The sequence below is a fragment of the Callospermophilus lateralis genome, chromosome 3 (assembly GCF_048772815.1).
Source record: "Callospermophilus lateralis isolate mCalLat2 chromosome 3, mCalLat2.hap1, whole genome shotgun sequence".
Taxonomy (NCBI): domain Eukaryota; kingdom Metazoa; phylum Chordata; class Mammalia; order Rodentia; family Sciuridae; genus Callospermophilus; species Callospermophilus lateralis.
Window position 1 is genome coordinate 195,010,417 of NC_135307.1, and position 26,100 is coordinate 195,036,516.

Here is a 26,100-nt window from a genome sequence, read left to right on the forward strand (position 1 = left end):
CCTGCACTTTGGTGTCTGTGTTGTTTCTCCACCCCTCTTTCGCCGACTCCTCACCATCCGTTTGTCTCCTGAGACCCCCTGTTGGAGCTGGACTCCGACACATATGGAGTATTCTAATTTCCTCGTTGGATCTGGATGGAAACACCATTTTCTTAAAAAACAAATACAGATAGACCATGAAGGAGGTTGTAAAGTGTATATTCCTTTTTTTTTAACAATAAAACATGAGATGCCAAATGAAATTTCACACTTGGCTTAGTTTATTTCAGGCCGTTCCTGAAATAAATGAGGGACCCTTCGTTCTCAGTGTCTTGTCTCAGTGTTGGGGAGCACTGGTCTATGCCAAGGGCTGAGCTCAATGATCACACATTGTGGGTGCTCAAAAAGGTGGGTTCTTACTAAAGCAAAGTGGCTTCTGGCTTCTTCAGGACACTGTGATTTGGCCTCACGGTGCTCACAAACGGTTCAGCTGCTGAATTCTCCCGGAATGGGGAGGGTGCTCTGCAAGCCCCACCCTCGGGTTCAGGCATAGCCCCTCTATTCAGGGACAGTTCCGCAAAGCTCCAGGAAGAGAGGAGGAAATCTCAGAACATCTGTGGACCACCTCCTTACCCTCCCCCCAGCGAAATGGCCAGCACCAGCTGTCAAAGCTAGACGAAGGCCCTAATCACGGTGCTTGACCCCTCTGGGCCCCTATTTCTGCTCATGTAAAGGTGCCACCCTGCCCAGGGAAGCTGGAGAGAAAGCTAGCCAGCGCTCATGCTGACGAGGCACTAGACCAGGATAGCTGGGAAGCTCTGGCCAGCCCCCGGCTGTGGGAGGAAGGGGCCTGGGCATGGGCCCTGGCCGAACCTCAGGGTCCGGCTGGACCAGGCACCTTGTGAATGTTCCTGTCCTCCTGGCCCGGATGGCCGACCCAAGCCGGTCTCATGCAGGTCAAAGGCATGGGTAAGGGCCGTCTGCCGTCAGTGGTCTCCTGGGGACCGTGCACATCACATCTCCATTCCCAGCCGCTCTAGAAGGTGGTGTTCCGGGGTCGGCGGCTCCCAGCAGGCGGGCAGGGCCCCGGCAGGCACAGGCGGCGCTGGGTCTCCAGTTGGCAGAAGGCGTTCTGGTTAGACACTCGGGTGGCCACTCCTAGCCCACACGTGGTGGAGCAGGGGCCCCAGGCTGTGCTCCATTCTGGGCAGGGGATGCCAGGGGGTGCAGGAGCCATGAGGCCAGAAAACTGGGGTCCTGGGGGAGAGACAGCCAAGTGAGCACTGGAGGTCGAGCTCAGAGCCCAGCACCGCCACTGGTCACTGCCTCCCTGGTCATGGTGCTTGACTCCTCTGGGCCCCCGTTTCTGCTCATGTAAATTTCCTACCTGTGGATTGCAGGGACTTAATAAAATAGTGGATGGGACGTGCTTGGCCAGGGCCTGGTCCTTGAAACCACCCCACAGACATCGGTTATTAAGCAGCTGTTCCCCAGTGACCTTTCTCCTCTCTGTAATTCCCAGCCTCCGCTGGTAAATGGCCTCTCACAGGCAGGAGGCGCCACCTGTGTGAGGAGGTGCTCATGGTTTAGCTTTTCCTCCCCTCCCTCCACGTTCCTGGAAAGGCAGAATTAATACTGTCAAAATGGCCGTACTACCAAAACCGCTATGCAGATTTAATGCAATTTCCATTAAAAATACTAATGACATTCTTCATAGAAATAGAAAAAGCAGTCATGGAATTCATTTGGAAACATAAGAGGCCCAGAATAGCCAAAGCAATCCTCAGCAAGAAGAGTGAATCAGGAGGCATCAAAACACCAGAGTTCCAATTATACTGCCTACTAATACAGTAACAAAACCCGCATGGCATTGGCACCAAGACAGACAGGAAGACCAACGGTATGAACAGAAGCCACAGAGACAAACCCACATACATACAGTTATCTCATACTAGACAGAGGTGCCATAATCATACACTAGAAAAAATATAGCTTCTTCAACAAATGGTGCTGGGGAAACTGGAAATCCACATGTAACAAAACGAAATTAGACCCCTACCTCTCACCCTGCACAAAACTCAACTCAAAGTGGATCAAGGACCTAGATCAGAGACCTGAGCCTACTAGGAGAAAAAGTAGGTCTAACTCTCCATCCTGTTGGCTTAGGAGCCGACTTCCTCAACAAGACTCATAAAGTGTAAGAAGTAAAATCAAGAATCAATAAATGAGATGGTATCAAACTAAAAACCCTCTTCACAGCAAACAAAACAATCAAGAATGCGAAGAGAGAGCCTATAGAATGGGAGAAAATCTTTGCCACCTGCACCTCAGATAGAGCACTAATCCCCGGGATATATAAAGAACTCAAAAAATCTTAACACCAAAAAACCAAGTAACCCAATCAATAATTGGGCAAAGGAACTGAACAGACACTTCACAGAAGAAGAAATACAATTGGTCAACAAATATATGAAAGAACGTTCAACATCACTAGCAATTAGAGAAATGCAAATTAAAACTACATGAGATTTCATCTCACTGCAGTCAGATGGCAATTACCAAGAATACAAGTAACAATAAATGTTGGCGAGGATGTGGGGAAAAATGTTCACTCATACACTGCTGGTGGGACTGCAGATTGGTGCAACCCCTTTGGAAAACATTATGGAGATTCCTCAGAAACCTTGGAATGGAATCACCATTGACCCAGTTATCCCACTCCTCGGTTTATACCCCAAAGGCTTAAAACCAGAATACTATAGTGACACAGCCACATCAATGTTTACAGCAGCTCCATTCACAGTAGCTAAGCTAAGGAACCAACGTAGGTGTCATTCATCAACAGAAGAATGGATAAAGAAAATGTGGTATTACTCAGCCATAAAGAATAATAAAATCAGGGCATTTGCTGGTAAATGGATGGAACTGGAGACTATTATACTAAGTGAAATAAGCCAGTCCCCCAAAAACAAAGGCCAATGTTCTCTCTAATATGTGGATGGTGACTCATATTAGGCGAGGAGTAAAGGGCAGGGGTGGGGTATTCACCTGATTGACAGGGTGGAGTGGGCGGAAGAGAGGGAGGATGGGGATGGGAAAGACAGTAGATGAATCGGACATAACTTTCCTGGGTTCATATATGAGCACATGACGGGTGTGACTCCACCTCACGTTCCACCACAAGGATGGGAAGTTATACTCCACGTATGTATGATATGTCAAATACATTCTACTGTCATGTATAACTAAAAAAAACAATTTTAAAATTTTGAAAAAAAGAAAGAAAGCTACATGTTCAGAACAGACCCAAATCAAGACAGATACTTTCAGTCCACAGATGGTTGACTCCATGGAGGCGGAACTCGTGGACACGGAGAGACAGGTGTACGTGGGCCGGCTACGCACACAGGTCACACATACAGTGAGGTCCACCTGGAGGAGCGGTTTCTTACCCTGCCTCTGGCACAGAAGGTGAGCTCCCTGGCTTGAATTGATGTGGTGCATTTCACCCCAGGCTCCCCTCAGCCCCCGCTCTAGCCGCTCTGTGTGCTGGGGCCGTTTAAGGGCTCTGCTTGTGCTCATTCATTTAGCCCTCACAACTCTACGAGGTGGCTGCTCTCATTACCCCCATTGCACAGATGGAGAAATTGAGGCTGAGGAGTTAAGCAACCCTCAGAGCTGCACAGCGAGGAAGCGGTGGAGCTAGGTTTAGAGCTGGTACAGACTCCACAGCCTGAGCTCGCCAAGTTTCATATCTCTGCAGCGTGCAGCACCACTGTGGCACTGCCTGCCTCCCTTTTGGTAAAGCCACATTCATATAATGACCATATATATATATAATTATTTTTTTTTTGCAGTGTTCAAGATGGAACTCAGGGCTTGTGCATGCTGGCAAGTGCCCACCCCCACTGAGCTCCACCCCTAGCCCCAACAACCATAGGTTTTTAAAAAGCAACACAACAACAATAAAACCTCTAAAATCGAAGAGTCATAGCAGGAGTAACTGTCTTTTCTCCACCTCTGCCCAGTCCGAGGCCCACGTCCCAGAGACAGCCACCTTGCCTGGTTCAGTTGGAGTTCCTTCTGATGAGTGCAGATGGTGATGCACTGGTGATGTGCTGGCAGTGGGGGCTGCTGTATTGTAAACATCATGTCCCTGTCACATCCTGCAATCCTCTGCGGTGCACCGAGGATCGGCTCCAGTGTCCTACCCTCCTCCCCACCCCACTCTGCCTCCTGACTTTTATTTTCCATTCTGATTGTTTAAAATCCAGCACTTCTGGGCTCAGCCGAGCTTAGGGTGGCTGGCGATTCTCCCTCCACTGTCTCCACTTCTCCTCGTCCATCCCTCTCCGTTTCTGAAGTGTCCCTGTGTCCTAGCACAAAGCCCTTGCCCTTCTGTGGCCTGAGCCATCCGGAGCTCACCTTGGCCCTGGAGGGGCTGGACGGCCCGCCCGGCCGCCTGGTCACACACCCACTCGGGGCAGCACTTGCCAGGGACCTCCACCCTCCTGGGGCGCGGGCAGTCCCAGCTGGGCAGGCGGATGTCCTCGCTGCACAGCGGCAGGCAGGTGAGGCCGCCATCCTCACAGCGGCACAGGACCCTGCAGTGCAGCTGGAAGGTCTCCCCGTCCTGGTAGAGGTGGCCGTCCAGCTCGCAGCCCCCGTCGTCCTCTCCCACTGCAGAGGGAGGAGAAATAGGGCCCTGGTCACCCGAGCTCTGTGTGGCCCTTCCGCAAAGCTGCCAGGATCCCTGGGGAAATTGCGTCCTCAGGGTATGGCGCACTGCCCAGGGCTCCATCCCAGCAACGTGCTCCGGGCCCACCAGCCCCCACTGTCCCTGAGGCAGGACACTGGGACCCTGTACAGGGTGTGCCAGATGACCAGCCAGGCTTAAAGCTCAGCCTGCCCTTTCTGAGCTATGGACCAAGTGATTTCGCTTCTCCTTGCCTTAGTTTACCCATTTGCAAATTGGAATCTCGTGGTACTTATTTCGTAAGGTGGTATAGACCAAGTGAAGTGGTGTAGGAAATGAATCCAACAAAAAGGAGACAGTCAGTGGGTCCTGGCTACTGTGTTGTTATCCTGAGTAGACATAGATTAGTGCACACTCAGGGACTTCATGCAACAACCTCATTGTCCTGCTGCGTTGCCGTCACCACTGTCACATCAGGGCTTAACTTGCTGGCTGTGTGACTCTGGGTCACTTTACTTAACTTCCCTGAGTAGCCTGAATAATTGCAATGATGAGAGCTGTCATTTGTACCTTCAGGCCACGTGGATAATATGTGGTAGCACAACGAAAGGCTGATAGAAGGTGCCTAGGAGAGGGAGAAGTATGCCCTTGAGATATGGGTTTCACTACCACTTCCTCCACCTACGCAAACTGGGGCTGGGGCAGAGTGTCCCTCCTGGCATCCCCCAGGGCTGGCTGAGAGCCTGGCTGGGACATAAGACCCTCAGATGCCCTTTGAAATGTCTGGTCCCAGGCTCGGCCTGTGACAGGCTCCGGCTACAGTTCCAAGCCCCAGCGTTCCAGGGATGGCTGCTGTGCCTGCTGTGGGTGCCGCCTGCTCCTAGCTGGGAATGAGACACAGTGTACCTCAGTGACTGGAGGGACCCCAAGCCAGCGGAAGACAAGCAGCAAAGTCACCTGGAAAGGTGTGTCAGCTTTCCGGGGGCAAAGAAACAAGTGTGAGTTGGGGGAAGGCTTCCTGGAGACCTGGGTGACAGTCCAGTGGGCCTGGGGCAAGGGCTCTTTGGCAGCAGGCCTCCAGGTCTAGTGAGAGAAACCTCAACAGACCTCAGACACGGAGGGCTTAGGACCCACAAGTACTTGAACCCAAGCTGGGGACCCAGGGCCGAGTTACTTCGCCTCTCTGAGCCTTGGTGCTGCCGCAGAGCCCTGGCAGGTAAAGTGAGCCAGCGTCCAGCGAGCATCTCAGTCCCAGCCTGGCGCAGAGGCGCTCCATCAAGGGGCGGGAGCCGCTTATCATTCCGGGAAGGCCAAGACCCGGGCCAGTTCCCTCTCCTGGCTCAGGCCTCAGTCCTTTGGCTCCAAGTCCCTGACCCTTTGGCCTGGACCATGTGGCTGCTGGTTCCCTGGTTCCCACAGGGGCAGCTGCACCTTAATCCCCACCCTGGCCTGGCCAAGCCCAGATCTCCAGCCTGGCACCTGCTGCTGCTGCCCGGGGGCCTCGGGGTCACCAGGATGACCTGCAAACAGAGGGCTGTTTAGGAACATCAGCTGGGGAGATAATTTTAGCCCAGTTTCTCAGCCCTCCCTGGTCATCAGCTTGGAGATGGGGTCAGGCAGCCATCCCTCAGCAGCCACTCCCCACATCAGGGACTGTGTGTGTCTATTTGTGCTCCCAGATGTCACCAGGCACCTCCCAACTTAGCACACTTGGAATTCCCCTGCCTGGCCACACACCTCCCGCTGCCAAAGCCCTCCTCCCCCCCCCCTCCTCTCCAATGTCCCCTTCTCCAGGAACCTCCCATAAATGATGCCTTCCACTGAGTCCCCTGCTTCCCCCAGGCACAGACCAGTCCTGCCCTCTGGGGACTTCTGTACCCTCCTCTGCTCTCTTTTTGTTTTACCTTCAGTCACTTACAAATTGTGGCCTAGGCAGGAGACTTAACCAGTTCCCTCATCTGCAAAACAGGGGTAACAGAATCCACCTCCATGTTCAGGAGAAGGTGAAACTGTGTCCATAAAGGCTCAGACTCACATGGAGGCCACCAGCTCCCAGCCTCTAAACTGGGTGCAAATCATGAAAACTTGTGAGCATCACCATGTTGCCGGACCAGGGCTGGGAATGGCAGGAAGGAGCAGAGACCAAGTAGATTCTGGCTGCAGGTGTTTGAAGCCTGAATCAAGAGTGGGTGAGGAGAGCCCTTAGTGAAGTTGTTGACAGTACCAGCACTATGCACTCATTGTGTGCCGTTGACCAGAAGAGTGTCGGAGCCTAAGATCACGGAACCAGATCTTCGAATTCAAATCCCAGTTGGTCATTATGAGCTCTGGGAACTTGGGCAGGTTGATCAGCCTCTCTGTGCCTCTTTTTTTCCATCTATTAGTACCTACTTCAAAAGGCTGTTGTGAGATTAAAGGAGTTGATATTTGTGAAGCCTGGCACGTGGTCAGGGTTACACAGTTCAATACATAAACTCTGCCTTATGTCATGGAGAATCTAAATAATAGCTGTGGAAGCTAACTGTCACATCTCTCAGTTTTTCTTTAGGCACATTTTCATAGCAGTCACCTGTGAGTTTAACCAATCACCCCTTTCTCGTTCTTTCCTCTTCCTGCCGAAGGGAACATTTAACAAGGATTCACTGTTGCTAAATTTCTGTCTATAAGTTTTGTTTTATTGTTTTTTAGCAAGACTTTTTCTACAGATGGATTCATTGTCAATGGTTCACGAGACTCCCTTCCTCTCCTCTCTCTCTCTCTCTTTATTTTTACAAAAGTATGAGATCCATGTGGATGAAAGAGGCAAATCCTTCTCCAGGCCTTATCATTTTTAAAAACCTCTAACCTCTTTCTATTTCCCTGAAGGAGTGGTTCTCCACAGGGGATAATTGTGCCCCGGGGGCACTTGGCATCCTTTGAACCCAGCTGTCAATTTGAAGGGGCAGGGAGAGCTGCTATGGGGTCTAGCAGGTGGAGCCCAGGGAGGCTGCTAGTGTCCCCCCATGCACAGGACAGCCCCCTGCCACAGGAACAGCCCAGCCTGTGTAGAGTGTCATCAGAACAAGACTGCAACCCCTGCCCTGCAGTGCCAGCAGGTGCCAGGCCTTGCCCGTGCTCAAGGTCATTGCGGAAGGGCACAGCCAGGACTATGACCCAGGAGGAGGATGAGAGGGAGCATTGCTTAGATCTGTTTGCAAAGGCCCCAAGCTGAGTGACGTGAAGTGTGTCAGCTAGCATCTCTGGGCCTCAGTTCCTCGTCTATAAAATGGGTCTGAAAGGACATCCTGTCCCCTGCCTCACTAGGAGGATCGTGACTTGTGCAGTAAGTGCTTCACACAGTGCCCGACACTGCCCTCAATAAGGGGCTGCGTTTTATTTCCCCAAAGTCGCTAGGACTCTCGGAAGAGGACAGCGGCTTCTGGGCTGCAGAGTCTGGGAGGCTTCCCGGGCAGGGCTGGGCTTTGAAGGCTGGCTACAATTTGGGCAGGTAAAGGCTGAGAGGGGCCTTCAGGTGGGCAGGCCAAGGAAGGTCAAAGAGGACACTAGGAAGTAGGCCCAGGGAGCAGCGGAGGGTCCCAGGTCCAGCTGGCTGGAAGGTGCACCTGCATCGAGGCTGTAAGGAGGATGAGGCGGAGGGCTCTCTTTGACTCAGGCCCGTGGCCTTGACCTCCCCACACCCCCTGTGAGTCCCGCAAACCTGCTTACAGAGGCACACTGCCCCTCGGCCACCGGGGCCCGTTCCAGGCTGGCAGACCAGGCCCTGGCTGGAGTCGCAGACGTGGAGGTGGTCGCAGGGCTCCCCCAGGCGCCGTGCACAGACCCGGCAGCAGCCACAGCCATCCAGCACTAAGGGCACCCCCAGTGGGCATCGGGGTGGTGGCCAGGGACAGGCACAAGGTGTTGGACACAGCTGGGCACACACCTGAAGAGACAGAAACCTTGCTCAGCCCCGAGGTAGACAATGAAACCCTCATACTGGCCACCTCTCTGCCAGGCTGATCAGGGTGGGGTCCATACCTTGGCCTCAGAGTCAGTAGACCCGACCTTGAACCCCAGCAGTCTCCAGGCACTCCCTAAGAGGCAGTGTGGCACAGTGGTCATGAGCAAGAGCTCTGCCCCTTATCGGCTGAGTGATCCTGGGAAAGTTACCAAGCTCTCTGAGCCTGGGTAATATCTGACTCAGAGGCTTGCCGTGAGGGAGGTCTGAAATGACTCAAGTGAAACCTGTAGCACATAATAAGTGCTCAATGCATTTAGCTCGATCATCATCTTTGTTAATTACAATAACAGGCTTTGCCCCTGCCCTCTATGAGCAAATAGGAATGCATGAGCGACACCCCCAGGATTAAACCGCACAGTACATGGCACGTTTTCCAGCAAGTGGATACTTCGCTTGAAGACTGATTAACTCAGAAAGTACCATGAACACTTTTGGTCTTTGAAACAATCCAAGTATGTTTCCCAATCCTGAATGCACACCACACTAGCCAAGAAACTCCTAAGACCCCCTGAGTCTTGGCAAATCAAAAGCCCCAGTGGCAGGACCCTGGAATCTATATACTTGACAAGCTGCCCAGGGTTTCCAGAGCACAGGTAGGTTTTCAGCCCCTTTGCCCTGGGCTAACCCCCACCCCACCATGTACAGATAAGGAAGCTGAGCTTCAGAAAGGGGAAGGGACTCTCCAAAAGCCAGAGTGTCCACTGCAGGGGTGGGGTCAGGCCCAACTCTGCTTCTCCCATGTGGACCTAGAAACCCAGTTTGGTAGGCTTTTCCTGTGGTAGGGAAAACCCCAGGCCAGGGACCCACCCCGCCAGTGGCAGGCTCAAGGTAACAACCCAAGTGACCCAACTGCCCCTTCCCACCCAGGACAAAGAAACAACCAGACCATAAGCCAGATGCCAAGTGCTCCCTGCATGTGCATTTGAAGGTGGGGTCCAAGAGGTAGGCAGTCCCCTGAGGGGCTGGGGCTGAGGCTCAGTGGTTGAGCGCTTGCCTAGCACATGTGAGGCCCTGGGTTCAATCCTCAGCACCACATGTAAATAAATGAATAAAATAAAGGTCCATTAACAACTGTGTCCCTTCTGTGGGGACTGATCCTCTGCAGACTTTGTGGAGACTAGAGGGTATTTTCCAGAGGAGGGAAGATTTGCAGTTTGGGTTAAGAAAACTAATGATGTCATATCTCTCTTGTGACCCAAAGCAGGCAATGACCGGGTCACCCTATTCCCTACCCTGACCCACCCCTGGGGCCCCAGGTCCCATAAACAGGCTTTCGTTGCTTGCAGCTCCCACCCTGACCGGCAGGGGCCACCTATGCTGGCTGGCCAGCCTCTGGTTTGGGTGGCAGAGGAGGCCACCACCTGGCTCCCACCTACGACAGTACTCCCAGCAGAACTTTGGATTCTAGAGGAGGGGCCTCGCCTCGTCCCTCCAGGTGGTCTGGTCCAGTAGCACCGCCTCCCCTGCGGCTGGGCTGGGCTCAGGGGCAGAGCGCTCGCCTAGCATGTGTGAGCATGTGTGAGGCCCTGGGTTCGATCCTCAGCACCACATAGAAATAAATAAACGAAATAAAGGTATTGTGTCCAACTGCATCTAAAAATAAAGAAATGAGCATCTGGACCTTCTTGATCATCTGAGTCTGGGCTGATGAATCCAGAGGTGATGCACACAGAACTGACCTGAGAAGAAAAGGGCTGCCTTTGGAGTCCTCCAGACCAGAGCCCCACTCCTTTTGTTGTGGATGGTGGGGACACAGATCAGAATTGGCTCCTGCGTCCCTTCACCCGAAAATAAGGGTGCCAAGGGACAGCCTTCTACTGAGCACCGGGCCCCTCTGTGGGCTCCCTCTACCCAGCCAGCTCTCTGCCTTCTGCAGGCCCTGAGACCCGGGGGAATCTGTTGATGACGTCAGTGACTACAGCTCACTACCACCTGCCACACCACACATGCCACCTGGGAGGGCGTTACTGTGTCATCTGATCTGACCCTCCATGTGAACTGCCATTCGCATGTCCATTTGAAAGATGAGGAAATGGTCAGCCAAAGTAGTGGAACCAGGACCAGAATCCAGGCTCGTGGAATCCAAGGCCCGAGCTCTCAGTTGCTCTTGACCTCTAGGGACTCAGATGCCAGCGTAGGCTGTACTTATTCAAGAAGGATAAGTCAGGAGGGTGTTTTGGCACAGCCACGGAAGGACATGCCCTTGCTGGCATTCCTCAGGACCCACCCCATCCACTCTGGCCCTAACTTCCAGTGGTCTGGTCAGTGCCCAGAGCCTTGCGTGGCTACCCGAGGGTATTGGGTCTACTTCCTGCCTTGACTTAACAGTAAGTAGCCTAGCTGCTTTGTGATCTGAAGGTGGAACTCAGTCTCCTCCCCCATCGGTGGACGGAGACCACCTCTCCTGAGTGATTAAGTGAGGCGTGGTCAGCTCCTCCATAGGACCCTGCTTGTTTCCAGGTCTCTCTGCCTCCTGCCCGTATTTCCAGCCTGGAGCCCAGGAGCCCACGCCTGCCTGGGAGACTTGGAATTCTGTTTCTGTGGTTGTTTGTGGCTTCACATGTTGGCCATGGCCAATCCCTGGGTCTCTCTGCAGGATGCTCAGTGGTTTCCTGGGACAGGGAAGAAGCCCGCGTCCAGCGCGAGCCAGGAGGGTTACCTTGGTGTTCGTAATCCCGGGCCCCTCTTCCTCCCAGAACCTGGGGTCCTGCTCCAACTGCCCAAGCCACATGCCCTGGTGTCATGTCTCCATCCCCTTGGGGAGAGCCAGCAGCCAGCCCGGGATACTGGTGAGACTGCTCCGGCCTTGGAGGAGAAGCTGCCACTCCCCATGTGCCTCTAAGGAGCATAAAAATACACCAAGACCTTGGCTCCTCAGGGACTAACCTCCCTGGCTCCAAGAATTCAGCATTTGCTGAGGAGGTGACCCAGCTTGGCAGCTGTGGCACTGGACAGGTTAGGGTGGGAGGCTCAGGCTGGGACCCCACTTCACACACCCCCAGGCCTGTCTGCCCCACTGCACCATTTTCTTCTACTCTCTTCTTTGCTCTGTGGCTCTGAACTGTTGCTTCTCCTCTCTGAGCCTCACTTGATTAAAATGGGGGCTATAATCCCTTCTGGGATTGTTATGCACGTTAGGCAAAGTGGGTGGCCCACAAGCCCTGTGGAAATGCACAGAGGGAGGAGGGATCACAGAGGGGTCCCTGGGCCTCTCCAGCAGTCAACCCCCACCTGAGGGCCCCGCAGCACAATGTCCTCACATTGTAGACTTTTCGGTCAGTTAGACTCCAGCGTCCATCCCAGCCCTGGCCTGGACATAGGTAAAGCTCCTCCTGTCTAGAATCCCCTGTCTTTGAAGAGGCGTTGTGGGGACTGAACACTCATGGGGACCCAGGGCCTGTGCTCAGTGTTGGAGGAGGTTGTCATGAGTGGTCTCCTCGGAGGCCTCAGAGCCTCATGCCCATTCAACGGAGGCAGAAGCTGAGGCTCAGACTAGAAAAGGGACTTGCTTGAGGTCTCACAGCAGAGCTAGAAAGAGGCCATGTCTGGGACCAGGCGGGGAGCTGGGCTTGGGCACAAAGGCCACACTGTGCCCCAGTGAGCTGCGGAGCTCAGGCTGTACACCTACACCCACCCCCCCACATTGAGGAAGTCGGGGAGCATTTCAGGGCCCAGTCCCCTTACCTTTGAGAGCAGGCAGAGGAGGGAGAAGGCCAGGAGCTGGGTCTGTGCTGTGCCTCTCATGTCCCTGTGCCCCACGGAGCCAGCTTGGAGCCTGGGAGGCAGGACCTGTGAGTCTTTATGTTCCGGCAGCTGTGAGGTCACTCCCAGGCACACACACACACACACACACACACACACACACACACACACACTTACCCTGGCCTGTTCATTCCTTGCCCCTCTCCCCATCCTCACAGTCCCCATGATGAGCCCATTTACCTGAGTGTGAGACCGTGGAGACCACCACAGGGTGCCTGCCAGTGCGTGTGTGTGTGTGTGTGTGTGTGTGTGTGTGTGTGTGTAGCCAGAGGCAGTGCCAACGCCAAGAGCCTGTGACAGGCTGGCGGGCCCTCTCTAGCTCCTTCTAGCACAAGTACGTTAGCTCAAGCTGCTGCCATAGCTGCTCCAGCCCTGCTCAGAGCCCCTGCCCCACCCAGGGGGCTGTCGATACCAGAAGTGTCCAGCAAACACCCCCTTTGCAGACCTGACCCAAGCCCTCCTCAGCCCGTGGCTGGGACTCTGGGCAGCCCCAGCCCGGCCTGTGGTTTCTGGCAGGGAGATTGGCAGCCACCCAGAGGTGGGTGTGACCCAGAGCAGAACTTCCTTGGCGGCCTCTCTGTTCTTGGCAACAGGGGGCCGCCCCAGGCCTCCTTCCCGGGCTCTGGAAGGTGGCCTGCCCATAGTGGAAGAGCCTGGGCAGGCTGGGCCTACTGTGTGCTAGTACTTGCTGAGCCCTGCTGCAGGATCTGCTCTAACCAAAGCCATTCTGTTTGATTTGGTCACCCGGAGCCTCCCGCTGGGGCTGGAGACAGCACCGACTTGGGGGGTGGGCCAGAGGGGGAGACAGTGGGAAACTGCGAGATTCCTGGGAATACTGAGGGGGGGTCCCTTGATCAGACCAAGAGTGAGGAATAGCTTTCAGAGAACCAAGAAAAGGAAGGGCTAAGGAGGCAGAATATTCCAAACACACATCCAGTGCCTGGAGGTGGGCATAGCATGCCAGCCGTGCTCTTCTGGAGCCGAAGGGACCTGGTGGGACTGCACCTTCCTGTGCAGTGGGATGTCTGCAGAGACTAACACACACCACCAAGACTGTGGGGACATCTGCAAAGTTCTAGCCACTGAGAGCAGGGGACAAAAAGACACAGGCTTGGCAATAATGGTAAATAATTAAGGTGATGTCAAGGGGTGGCTGGGGAAGGCTATGGTCCCCATCATCTCCACCAGTACTCCAAATCTCAGAGCAATGAGGCCAGACAGCAGAAGGTCCTAGAATGGGCAGTGGATGAGGAAGAAGAGTGACTTGCTGTAGGGGTTGGGAGAAGAGGCTGAAGGTGAGGACCCAGGATTTGACCTTGGCAGGCAGGAGACAGTGGTGAGAGGTTCCAAGAAATGAAGGAAGGTAGGATTTGAGGGTCTTGTTTTTGAAAACTGATGTTCAGAGGCATGGCTACAATATCTTACACCCATATGGGTCATCTGCTTACTCCCCCTCCTTCATACAACAAAATGATTTCCAGTGATCTTCATGGAATGAACCAAATACATTTCACACTTGAGAGATTCCAAACTGTTAGGAACTTTCTTTGTCCATGAAGGTGTGACCCTGAGTCCACATGCCCTGGGGGCAACTCTAACACCGTTTTTTAAATTAAAGGATAAGAATTTATTAAACTTTTATTAAAGTTTATTAAAGGATAAAAATTAAAATGTATGATTTGATGCTTACATATGTATCATTAAAGTCCAACAGTTACTGCAACAATGGTTTAGAACTTAGGCCCCTAGATCACTGACATTATTCAGTTTGCTGGCACAGAGGTGAAGAGCAGACTGACTTCCTGTCAACTCATCTTCTCTCTCAATTCTCTGCCCACTCCCTAATGGCCTGCACCCCAGAAAGACCACTCTCACCTTTGTGTCCTTTGTGTCTAAGGTCATTGGTTGGTTTTCCCTGAGAGGCCCTGGGCTGAACTACTTGTCTTGGAGCCAAGAGGACAGTTAGGAGGTGTGAGGAGGAGGGCCGGTCAGGGCTGCATCACCTGCTCCACGCAATCTCTCTGCCAGCCGTGGCTGCTGTGCCGTGGGCTCCAGCCAGCAACGCGCTGCCCGCCTGTGCAGGAGGCAGCCGGGAGGAGCAAGGCACTGCTCCTGCTTGCAGGGCCCTCTAGGCCAGGGCAAGGGCTTTTCTTGGAAGTTTTTCTCTCTAATAACCAAGAATGGAAGAATGTGGGCGGCAGAAGCCTTGGGGCCTGGCCAGGTCAGGAAGCACGTGGGCAGTGTCAAGGGTGAGAAATTGTGAGGGATCAACCCAGGCACAGCTCAAAGGACAGGCTGTGTCAGGAATGCCACTCCACTGACTGGTTAGCAGTGACTCAGGTCCCTAAATTGCCACATTTGGCACCAGAGGGATGTAAGGGAACCCATGAATTTGGGGTTGCTACTACAGCCTCCATCTCCAAAATAATACCCCCAAACAAATGTGGCTACCCTTTGCTTAACCAAAAGGAAACACAGGCTCATAAGCCCAAAGGTCCCTGGTTCAAATCCCAACTCCCCTGTGGACTTGCAGGGCTGGGACTTGGGTGAGGTTATATGGTGCTTAGATGCAAAATTTAAGGAGACTGTCAATGTCATGGGCACCTGTGCTACCCCAAGCTTAAGCATCTCCTCATTCACGAAGTGTCCAGGGCGCAGAATGAGTTTGTGCTTAAGAACTAAGTCAAGGGGGTGGGGATGTGGCTCAAGCGGTGGCGCGCTTGCCTGGCGTGCGTGTGGCCCGGGTTCGATCCTCAGCACCACATACAAACAAAGATGTTGTGTCCGCTGAAAACTAAAGAATAAATATTAAAGATTCTCTCTCTCTCTCTCTCTCTCTCTCTCTCCTCTCTTTAAAAAAAAAAAAAAACAGAAAAGAAAAAAGAACTAAGTCAAGCCCCGTGCGGTAGCGCATGCCTATAATTCAAGGGGCTCAGGAGTCTGAAGCAGGAGGATCACGAGTTCAAAGCCAGCCACAGCAACTTAGCAAGGCCCCCCAAGAAACTCAGGGAGACCCTGTCTCTAAATAAAAGATAAAAAGGGCTGGGGATGTGACTCAGTGGTTAAGTGCCCCTGGGTCAATCCTCAATATAAATAAATAAATAAATAAATAAATAAATAAATAAATAAGAAAGAAAACTGAGATGGGTTGACTGACTAAATGAGAATTCCTTATTCCAAAGTATTAATCAGGTACATTAGGCTGTGTTGAGGCCACAAATACAGCCCAAATCTGTGTCTTAACTCAAGGAAGGCTTACTTCTTCCTCAGTGCGATGGGGATGGTGGTTCTTCAGCTTCAGCATCAGCCTGGGCTCACCCTGCTCAAGGACCAACAGCATCAAGTGTCACCCAGCTGCTTATTTGGAATGGAGGTGCTCAGGCTTTTTGATACCACCCCCAGGAGATGCACATGGCAGCAGTTTGTGAATTCCTGTTCTGGACCAGAAGCCACCAAGGTCATCTTGAAAGAGACATTTCATTGGTCAGAACTAGTCACATGACTTCAGTTTAAGTGCAAGGGAGCCTGGGAAGTGCCACCTTTCTGTGTTTGCCCATGAAGAGGAATCAGAGTGAGAGACATAATATCCTTTTGGCCAGCGGCAGTGTGGGTCCCTGCTCACCTTCTCAGCGTGCCCCGGCAGCACTTCCCACATTCTGTGTGTGAGGCTGGGCAGGTGGAGAGGCGTTCACAGGGGTAGAGCCACAGCGAGTACAGAGGATCCAGAAATAGGCCCTGAGCCAGCTGGGCTGGGAGCGAGTGGAGCAGCACTTAGTGACTGGACATAGAGCGCGAGAGAGGACGCCGGGCTGTGGAGGGCCAACGGTCGGTCACTCGAAACCCCCAGCTCTGCTGCTAACTTGCTCTGTGGCGGAGTGAAAATTCCTCACCTCTCCCAGCCCCAGTTTCCCCTTTCAGAGACCAGGATTGAAGCAGGACGGAGAGGCTGGACACCTGAGGGATTTTCAGGTTTATTGACTGCTGTCACCTCAGATTCTCTGAATAAAGATTCTGGAAATTCTTTGAACCTTATACCCAGTGGGGGAGGGGGTAACTGGACGTTCACATAACAAGCGCCCCCCCCCCTCCGTTCGTCCTCTCCACCCGACACAGGTTCACTAGTTTCTACAGAGATGGTATCTTTTTGCACAACCAGCTTGCAGACTAAGTCTGTCACACCCTCTGTGCGCAAACCTGGCACTTACAAGAAAGAGGAGACGCCCCCGCCACAGTAGCCTCCGCAGACATTCTGCTGGTCTGACAAGAGGAGAGGCTTGACTGTGGCAGGGGTCCTTGGGCCGGGGGTCCCTGGTCTGCTTCAGGATCTCCAGCAGAGCCTCATCAGAGCCCACTCCTCTGTCCTCCTCTGCCTCCTTCTGTAGTTACCAAGCACTGGTTATTTGGGGTGGTGATGTCCTCGGCTTTGCCCCGAGGTGTGGCCATGTGGCGAGAGTCCAGCCATGAGACACAAATGAAAGTGTCATGGGCAGATTCCGGGACGGCTCCTTGGAAGGAAGGACTTCCCTCTTGTCCCACTCCCTCCACTTCTTGCTTCCTTCTGCTTCTAGTAAGGAATGCAGTCGTGCAGGTGGAGTTGGGCAGCCACCTTGGACCAAGAGGGTGCCTTGGAGATGGACCTCATGGGCACAGGAGGGTCAAACGAAGATAAACAGTGGACTGGGACTCTCGTGACACTCAGAGCTGCCATGCCCACTTGGACTCTGCCAGCAGATTTCATTCACATTCCCATATTAAAAACAAAGGTTAAGGGGCCAGGGCTGTGGCTCAGTGGCAGAGTGCTTGCCGAGCATGCATGAGACCCTGCTTCCAGTCCCAGGCACCACATTAAAAATAAAGAAAGAAAGAAAATAAAAGTATTGTGTCCATCTACAACTAAAAAATTTTTTTAAAAAACCACAGGTTAAGAAAATGTGGTACATATCCACAATGGAGTTTAATTCAGCCATAAAGAAAAATAAAACTATGTCATTTGCAGGAAAATGGATGGAACTTGAGAACACTATGGTAAGCAAAATAAGTCAAACACAGAAGATCGAGGTCACATGCTTTCTCTATGTGGGAGCCAGACAGCAAAAGGGAAGGACAGTTTGCAGCAGGGTGGGGGGGTGTCGCATGAAAATTGAAGGGAGATCAGCAGAGTAGAGGAGAGGGACAGGGAGAGCGAGGAGAGGGAGGGGGGAGAGGGACAGGGAGAGGGAGGAGAGCGGGGGTACGGGGAGAGGGAGGAGGGGGGGAGAGGGACGAGGGATGGGGAGAAGGAGGAGAGGAACGGGGAGAGGGAGGAGAGGGACAGGGAGAGCGAGGAGAGGCAGGGGGGAGAGGGACAGGGAGAGGGAGGAGAGGGAGGGGGGGACGGGGGAGAGGGAGGAGAGGTTGGAAGGCTGCATTGAGTGCTGTAAGGATACCTAACAACAAATCCCGCCATTATGTGTAACTATAATGCACCAATAAAAATATGGCAAAGACAAAAACAGAAACAGAACCCCCACAGGTTGTCATTGATGATATAAAGGTGTCTCTGACTGTGGCTGAACTCCCGTCTCTCGTTAGTTTTCATCTCTGTCCATGTCTTGGGCTAGCTCAAGGTGGATGGCCACCCCACTTCCAGGACATCTTCCCCTCTGAGAATGGCACTGCTCACAATCTTTGATGGCTTCCTCTGGCTCCCTGGCCCTGGGCCTTGAACTGCAGCAGGTGAGCTGGTCCCATTCCTGATCTTACAAGGTGCATAGGGCTTCCCCACCAGGGAGTTTTCTATATGTTTTTGGTATTAAAATCTCTACCACATTAAGGAACTTTTCTTATGCTCCCGGTTTGCCAAAAACAAAAATAAAACAAAACCCACCAATATTTTGAAGCCACGCCTACACGCCAACCCTCTCTGCATCTGCAGCCCTGACTCGGTCTGTTTCCCTTGATCCACTGAAGCAGGGATTCCACTGACCGCTGCCTGAAGCTGAGAGCTGTCAGGAACTAGCCCTTCGGGGTGGTGGTACAATAGCCCTAATTAACATTGCAGAATCCATTCAGGAAATGTTTTATTGGGTGTGTCTCTGGGCTCACAAGTGAAGCAGGCCCATCATTTTCCTTCATGGTATGGCCTCATCTGGTTTTTGTGATCAAGATCATACTTATAAAATGAGCTAGGTTGGCGGCTTCTCCTTCCTCCTCACAGCTTATACAAAGTAGAAGTTATTGTTTCCTAAAGTTCAGCACAACTCAACTGTCAAAGCCCCTGGGGTGGCGTGTTGGAGGCAGGTGGGGCTCTAGAATCCATTTCAGGGGCTGGGGATGTGGCTCCAGTGGTAGCGCGCTCGCCTGGCATGCATGCGGCCCGGGTTCAATCCTCAGCACCACATACAAAGATGTTGTGTCGGCCGACAACTAAAAAATAAATATTAAAATTCTCATTATCTCTCTCTCTCTCTCTCTCTCTCTCTTAAAAAAAATAGAATCTATTTCAGTTTCTGTATATGATTGATCAGCGTGATTGATCTTTTGGTTCTCGGGCCAATATTTTGGCATTTTTATACCTTTCTAGGAACTTATCCATTTCCCTCAGTTTTCAAATCTGTAAGTAGGTAGATGCTTCACAATAGTTTTCTTTGTTTTGGGGGTGGGGGTGTGCTAGGGATTGAACCCAGGGGTGCTTTACCCCTGAGCTGCACCCCCAGCCGTTTTTAAGTTTTTATCTTGAGCAGGGCCTCACTAAGTGGCCGCCCGGGAACTCGCCGTCCTCCTGCCTCAGCCTTCCCAGGATCTGATGGTAGCTTTTAAATGACTTATCCCCCCTCGCCGCTTATCTCCCTGTTTACTCTCTTCTGTGGTGATGGGCCTTGTCAGGAGTCTGTCTCTCATATTAATTTTGTTCTAGAAATGGCTTTTAGATCCATGAATGCGTCTCTTATTCTGTAACTTGCTGGTTTAGTTCCTGAAACTTTTCTGTGGCACAGGCTGGAACCTTTATTTTGGCCCCCACAACACTGAGCTGCCCCACGTCTTCAGTGAGGTCACATACGTCATCAAAGGGGCCCAGCTCGTGGCCACGGCCTGCCAGGGTCTGAGCTTGTGAGCCCCAACTGGAGGCTGCATTTCTCCATGACAGGAGCCTTGGCACGGCTCCTCCCCATGCCAGGGTGGGGGCAGGTGGGGATTGCTGCCCGTGCCGCTGACCTGCCTGTGTCCTGCCCCCGCCCTGCACCTTCTCTGTGGCCTCTCCTGGCCACACATTCCCCGGCTTGGGCAGGAATTCAGAGGTCTGCTCCTGGCCCCGAGCTCCCAAGTGCCATGTGATGGCTCTTCCTGGGACAGCTGTGAACCTGGACAGCTGCTCTTGGCTTCAGTCTGAGCTGGCAGGGATGGGTGCAGGGACCGGCAGAGTCCCCACCAGAGGGGGTGGACCGTGACCCTCTCTGTGTGCGGCTGCATGTGCCATTGTGACTGGAGGTTCCTGGCAATGAAGTCGTCCTCCTTTTGGTGGGGGCATGGGGGTGGTGCCAAGCTTGCAGCTGGGGAAGCGTAGATAGCCTGCTAGGGAGCTGGAGTCATGACAGGACCACGAAGGGGCTTTGGAAAATGGTGTGACACTTATTGACAGACCCAACAGCCAGAGGAGAAGGCACTGGCCTGGGCACACTGGGCTCTGGACACCAAGTGGTTGCATGAATGAGTAAACCAACCGCAAGACCCGGCTTCTCAGGGCGCTCCGTGCTGGGCCCCAGGGCAAGTTCCTCGGCCTTGCTTGGCCCAGTTTTCTCCTCTGTAAAATAGGGGAGGGTCAGTTTCTTATTTTCTAGGGCCTCTTGGTCCTAGGGTCTGTGTTTCTGTGTCTGAAGGCAATTTTTGGTGGCAGTTCCCACCTGGAGGGTGGTATGGAGTGAGGAGTCCCAGAATGTCCAAGGCAGGGTGACTCCTCTCGACTCTGGTGTCCCACTAATCACCAGAGGTCAGGATGCCCCGCTGACTTGGCACCAGTTGGTCAGGAGGGACCAGGCGCCAGGCGGGGTGGCTTTGCCCCTGGCTGGCTTTCCCTCAGAGCATCAGGCCACAGCCCTCAGTCAATGCTTCTGTCACTTTTGTGTGGTGACCAAAAATGCCTGACAAGAACGAGCAATGAAGAAAAAGTTTATTTGTCTCATGGTCTCAAGAGTCTCTGTCCACGGATGGCCGACTCCATAGCTCTGGGCCTGAGGGGAGGCAGAACGTCCAGGTGGGAGGTGTGATGAAGGAAAGCAGCTCAAGACTCAGCTTCCAGGGAGCAGAGAGAGCTCCACTCCCCAGAGGCCCACCCAGTGACCCACCTCCTCCAGCCACACCCTTCCCGTCTAGAGTTGCCACTCAATTAATTCACATCAGTGGATTAATCCACTGGTTACGTTAAGGCTTTTATAACCTGATTATTTCTCCTCTGAAAATTCTGGCATTGTCTCACACAGGAGTTCTGGGGAACACCTCATATGTAAACCATAACAGGCAGGATGCCCAGGCTCCAAGGGCTTTCCATCTGATTCCCCACAGGCATCACTATCTGTCTAATTCTTGTATCCATCTGTCCATCAATCATTTGTTTGTCTTTTCATACATTCATTTATCCACCTGTGCATCCATCCATCCACCTGTGCATCCATCCATCCACCTGTACATCCACCCACTCACCTCTACATCCACCCACTCACCTCTACATCCACACACTCACCTCTACATCCATCCATCCACCTGTGCATCCATCCATCCACCTGTGCATCCATCCATCCACCTGTGCATCCATCCATCTATACATCCATCCATCCACCTGTGCATCCGTCCATCTATACATACATCCATTCACCCATCCATCCATCCACCCACCTGTACATCCCTCCATCCATGTATTATGCATTAAACACTGACTGTAGTGGACCATGTCCTACTAATAAAAAAAAAAATAGAAAAGAAAATCTCTGTCACAATGAGCTCGCAGACCAGAGGGCAAAAGGTAAGTGGATTGTTCAGCACAATCAACAGGAAGGACGGGTTCTGAGGGCAGAGAAGGAGGGCTTTCCCAGCCTGGAGGTGAGGAGGTGACTTTGAAAGGCTTCCTGGTGGAGATGGCACAGAGTCTTCAAACAAAGTGCTGTCCAGGCCGTTCAAACAGAGGGGTGGGAGAGACAAAGGCAGGACGGTGGGACTGTTTGGGAAGCTGTGAGCAGCTGAGTCTGGATGAAGCCCCACAGCCAGTGGGAAGCTGGGGTGACAGCTGCAGAGGCCCCGTGCTAGTGGGGTGCACATTTGTGGCTGGGGTAAAAATAGGACCCGAGACCTTGGACACATCCCAGGGCCGCTGGAGAGATCAAGGGGCTGTGGATGTAGCATTGAACCCTCTGCCCCAAGTGACCTTAGGCAACTCTCCTGGCCTCTTGGGGCCCCAGTCCCCACTTGTGACATCACAGGTTGCCCTTTTAGCCTCTTGGGACTCTTCTAGCTCTTGAGTCACTTGTGGTCAGCAAACCAAGGCCTTGTGAACATCTGGCCTGGCTGAGGAGGGAGGTGATTGTTCCCAGTCCCTGTGTGGGGGCAGGAACGGGGTTAGGAGCCGGCCCTGGGGCCCCAGTCATGGGGTGGCAGGAAATGCTGAGAAGGGCTGAGTCACTGGCCGGTCATCAGCGTGGGCCTCAGGGTTCCCAGGTGGGGGAGTAGAGCCCCCTTCTCGAGCTTCTCAGAATGAAACTTCATACAAAATTCTTCTATTTAAAACAGCCTCAAGAAAAATGGTTTGGGATGAGCAGGGGCTGGGGGCTCTCAGCTGGACAGTCCCCAAGGCCCCATGGAGGAGCCCTTCCAAGTTCTAGAGTCCCAAGGCCCTTCTTCCTCAGGAGGGGAGACAAGGCCCAGGGACGGAAGGGACTGACCCCAAGGTCGCACAGCACTCTCACCTGCTCCTCTCCTCTCCTGGGCTCTGCACTGTCCTCCAGATGTGGAGGATGATGGACAAAACTGTGTCCAAGAGACAGCAGGAGATTGACCTGCTGGTCATTCTGGAGGGGCAAGGTGTTGGGAAATAGCTTCTCCTGGAGGCAACCCAGAGACAGAAGGCAGGTCTCGCCTGCGGCTGCCACCTCTTCCTTACCCAAAGAGAATGGCTGCAGTGGACGGGGCAAGGACAGACACTGCAGGAATACGCATCACGAGGCATGACCCATCCCTGGATCCTCTGTGCCCAGCCCTTTAATTCTCAGAACAAACCTCACTTGGATGCTGAGACTCAGAGAGGTGAAGTGACTGGCCCAAGGTCACACAGAAAGTAAATGAGAGATCCAGGACATGGCCAGGTCTCCTATCCCTCTGAATCCATATAACTATCCAAACGCCAGACGGTAGGGACTGGAAGGTGCTTGCAATCCATCTTTTTTTTTTTTTTTCAATACTGGGGACAGAACCCAGGGTCTCTAGACCAGGGCTGTCCCACACCCTCAACCCCAGGCCACCCTTTAAGAGGCCTTATAGCACAGTAGTCAGGACAGGGACTCCGCAGCCCACCACCTGGGTGCAATGCGAGCTCTGCTTCCTACTGGCTTGCTGACCTTGAGAAGCTCTCTCACCCTGGGCTTTGGTTTCCCCTTCTGAACGATTACTGTGGTTATTATTTGTGGTGCTTGGCGTTGAGCCAGGGACACTCTGCCTTCTCAGCCCTTTTCATTTTGACACAGGATTTTGCTAAGTTGCTGAGAGTCTTGCTAAGTTGCCCAAGGTGACCTTAAACTTGAGATGCTCCTGCCTCAGCCTCCGAATTGCTGGGATTCCAGGCGTGCGCCGCCTCTGCTGGTGTAAAACGAGGATGATAACGATGCTCGTCTTTGCCGGATGCCGTGAGGGCGACACACCTGGCTGGCACTCATAAGCCCCCCACGGGGTTGGCGCTCTCTAGTCCATCACCCTCCCTCCCACTGCAGAGACAGACACGGGGCCCAGCCATGGCTGGTGCTCGGGCAGCACTCCGCCGTAGCCCCTGTCCCTGGGGCGCTGGCAGGAAGCTGCCGTATGTCTAACTCAGGGGAGCCGCTGGCGCTGGGTACCCAGCCTCCTGGAGGGGAAGGAGGGTGCCGTGGAAGGAAGGGAAGGGGCCGGAAGTCCCCAGTGCCCCGTCCCCCAGCCCGAGAGAACGCTTCATTACTGGAAGGCCAGCCAGGCAGAGGGGGTGGACGTGGCCTTGTAGAGGAAACCACACAGGGTCAGCCAAACCTCAGCCCCTCTGGGCGAGTGGCCATGGGCCGACCACGCGGGGCTGGCTCGTCGGGGTGTTTACGGAAATGCTGGCCCTGAGGTCAGCCCAGCTGCTGGCCCGGGATCCCCTGGGGCACCCCCAGGCTCAGAGTGCCAGCTTGGCAGGAGCCATCAGGGCTGCAGCTGAGGCCTGTTGACCTCCGTGGCCCACCTGGAGGGTGGACAGCTGAGGAGCAGCCCTGGGGCCAGCTAGATCTTCAGGCCAGCCCTGGCCTCCTGGTGCTGTCTGAACTGGAACGAGGCCCTATCTGGTCACCCCTGTGGAAGTGGCATCTATCTTGGGAGAGCAACGCAGCAAGGGGATTTGGAGGCAGATGGCCTGGGTTCAGATTCTGCCCGTGCCCCTCACTCTGTGTGACTCTGGGCAGTTTGTTCACATTATCTGTGTCTCGGTTTTCCCTTCTGTGAAATGGGGACATTGATACTAGTAGGCACTTCACAGGGATGTCGACATAATGAAATGATGTAACGTTCCTGTCAAATCTCTTAAATGCACACGTGTGCTGAGCATCCAGGGCAAGAATGAGGAGCTGAGTTCATGAAGATAAATCAGACTTGGGTCCTATCCCAGGGATCTTCCCATTAAAGGCCATAGATGGCAGTGTGTGTGTGTGTGTGTGTGTGCGCTGTGCCTAATTACAGTCAGCATGTTTGCTGACAAGGGCGAATTCTGCCTCTCCACCTCTGTCTGTGAGGCCAGGGGACACATGGGTCCATTCACAGCTCTGTCCAGAGTCCAGCGTAAGCCCAGGCCCAAGTCAGACCACTGGGTTGCAGGAAATCCTGGTCTCAGGAACCGAGACTGTGAGCAGGAGGCAGGTAGCCCAGCCACTTGCTCCCACCTGGCTGTTGAGCGAGTGGATGAACACTTGGGCTTCTGAGCCCTGACTATGCTGCAGGCCCTGAGCCCAAGGCTTCCCGCTTGGGCTTCTCTTGACCTCAACACCCAGTGGAAGAGTCCATGTGCTCTGTGCTCAGAGAAGGAAACTGAGGCTCAGAGAGTCCAGCCCAGGTCTCACAGCTGGTGAGTGACAGCCAACACTGAGCCTGAGTCTAAGTCCAAAGCCTGCCCTTGTTTGTTTTCTTTCATTCTGAGACAGGGTCTCGTCAAGTTGTTGTAAGTCTCACTAAGTCACTGAGGCTGGGCCTCAAACTTGCAATCCTCTTGCCTTGGCCTCCGGAGTCACTGGGATTACAGGCTTGTGTTCCTGAGCTGGCCAAAGCTTGCCTTTTTAACCACTAAGCCCCAGACTGCCTTCCCGAAGTGCTGATAGCAAATCCCAGGCCTGGGAGTCCCCAGGAGCTCCCAACCCCACCCAGAAAGATCCAGAAGAATCTCAGGAGAAGGAGGACATTCCAATTTCAGATGGGGGAACCTGCATTTGAAAAGGCAGAATGGGGGAGCAGACCTCCACTGTCCTCCCAGCCACATGGCCTGTAGGTGGAGTAGGAAACACTGTGGAGAGCAGGGTGGAGGGGCGTGAATGGCAGGAGCCCCAGGCAAGGCTGAAGGATGCCTGCAAACAGCCTTGAATGCCAGGAAAATGTTTCACACTATCCCGGGGGTTGGAGCCCCAGAGGGTCCAACCAGGGGCGGCTTATGGCCAGATGCATGACTACTTGGGGGCTGGGGTGGAAAAGGAATCCAGAGGAAGGGGTGGGAGCTGGGAAAAAATGGAAGTTGTACAAATACCAAGGCTCAGCATCATTACTAGTGAGGAGCCGTCTCACCCAATAAAAATGGACCTGCCGCGTGTTCCACTTCACCCAAAGCAATGTGTGTGAGGGCCCAGAGCCCTGGGGGCCGACAAATGGGGCTTCCTGTCCACCCATCCCCAGCTCCTTCAATGGTCTTCCTTGGCACTAATCCCATTTTGGCCATGTGGCTGCCCCAGAAGGTGGTAGGGCTGGGGTCAAGTGCACACGAAGTCCTGGGCAGCCAGGCCTTTGCCCCTGGGCCACTGGGTGGCAGGTAGGTCAGAGTTCCCATCTTGGACCTGCATGTGACTATGGTTTTGAGCGGGAGGCAGGTAGCACGGCTGCGTGCTCCCACAGACGGTCCTTGGTAATAGGAGCTCAAGGCCATTGTTACGACAGCAGCCCGGAGACAGAAGCCACCTTCTGGTCTGGGAAGGACTTGGAAATAGCCTTCTGTGGCCTAGAGATGCCCAGAGAGCATCTGTCCCTTCCCGTGTGTGTCCGCAGGTGCCCAGGACCTGACTCAGCCCAGGGAGGTCAGCTTCCCCTGATGGACACTGGGGCCCCTGCCTGGAGCCATCTGTTGGGCCCCTGCCTGGAGCCATCTGTTTGGACCCTGGAGGGCAAAGGCTAGTGACAGGTGGAGGGAACATGTGCCGGGCTCCATCTGGGAGGTGTTGGGTTA

General features: G+C 53.6%; 1 protein-coding gene across 1 annotated transcript; it reads right to left on the bottom strand.

The window, feature by feature from the left end:
* Positions 1 to 281: 281 nt before the first annotated feature.
* On the bottom strand, positions 282 to 12,921 carry Ccn5 (cellular communication network factor 5). Its single transcript, XM_076849228.2, has 5 exons — positions 12,618 to 12,921; positions 12,360 to 12,450; positions 8,381 to 8,597; positions 4,405 to 4,659; positions 282 to 1,236 (listed from the first exon to the last, which is right to left on the bottom strand). The coding sequence occupies exons 2-5, from the start codon at positions 12,417 to 12,419 to the stop codon at positions 1,016 to 1,018; spliced, it is 753 nt and encodes a 250-aa protein (XP_076705343.2). The 5' UTR covers positions 12,420 to 12,450; positions 12,618 to 12,921; the 3' UTR covers positions 282 to 1,015.
* Positions 12,922 to 26,100: the final 13,179 nt, after the last annotated feature.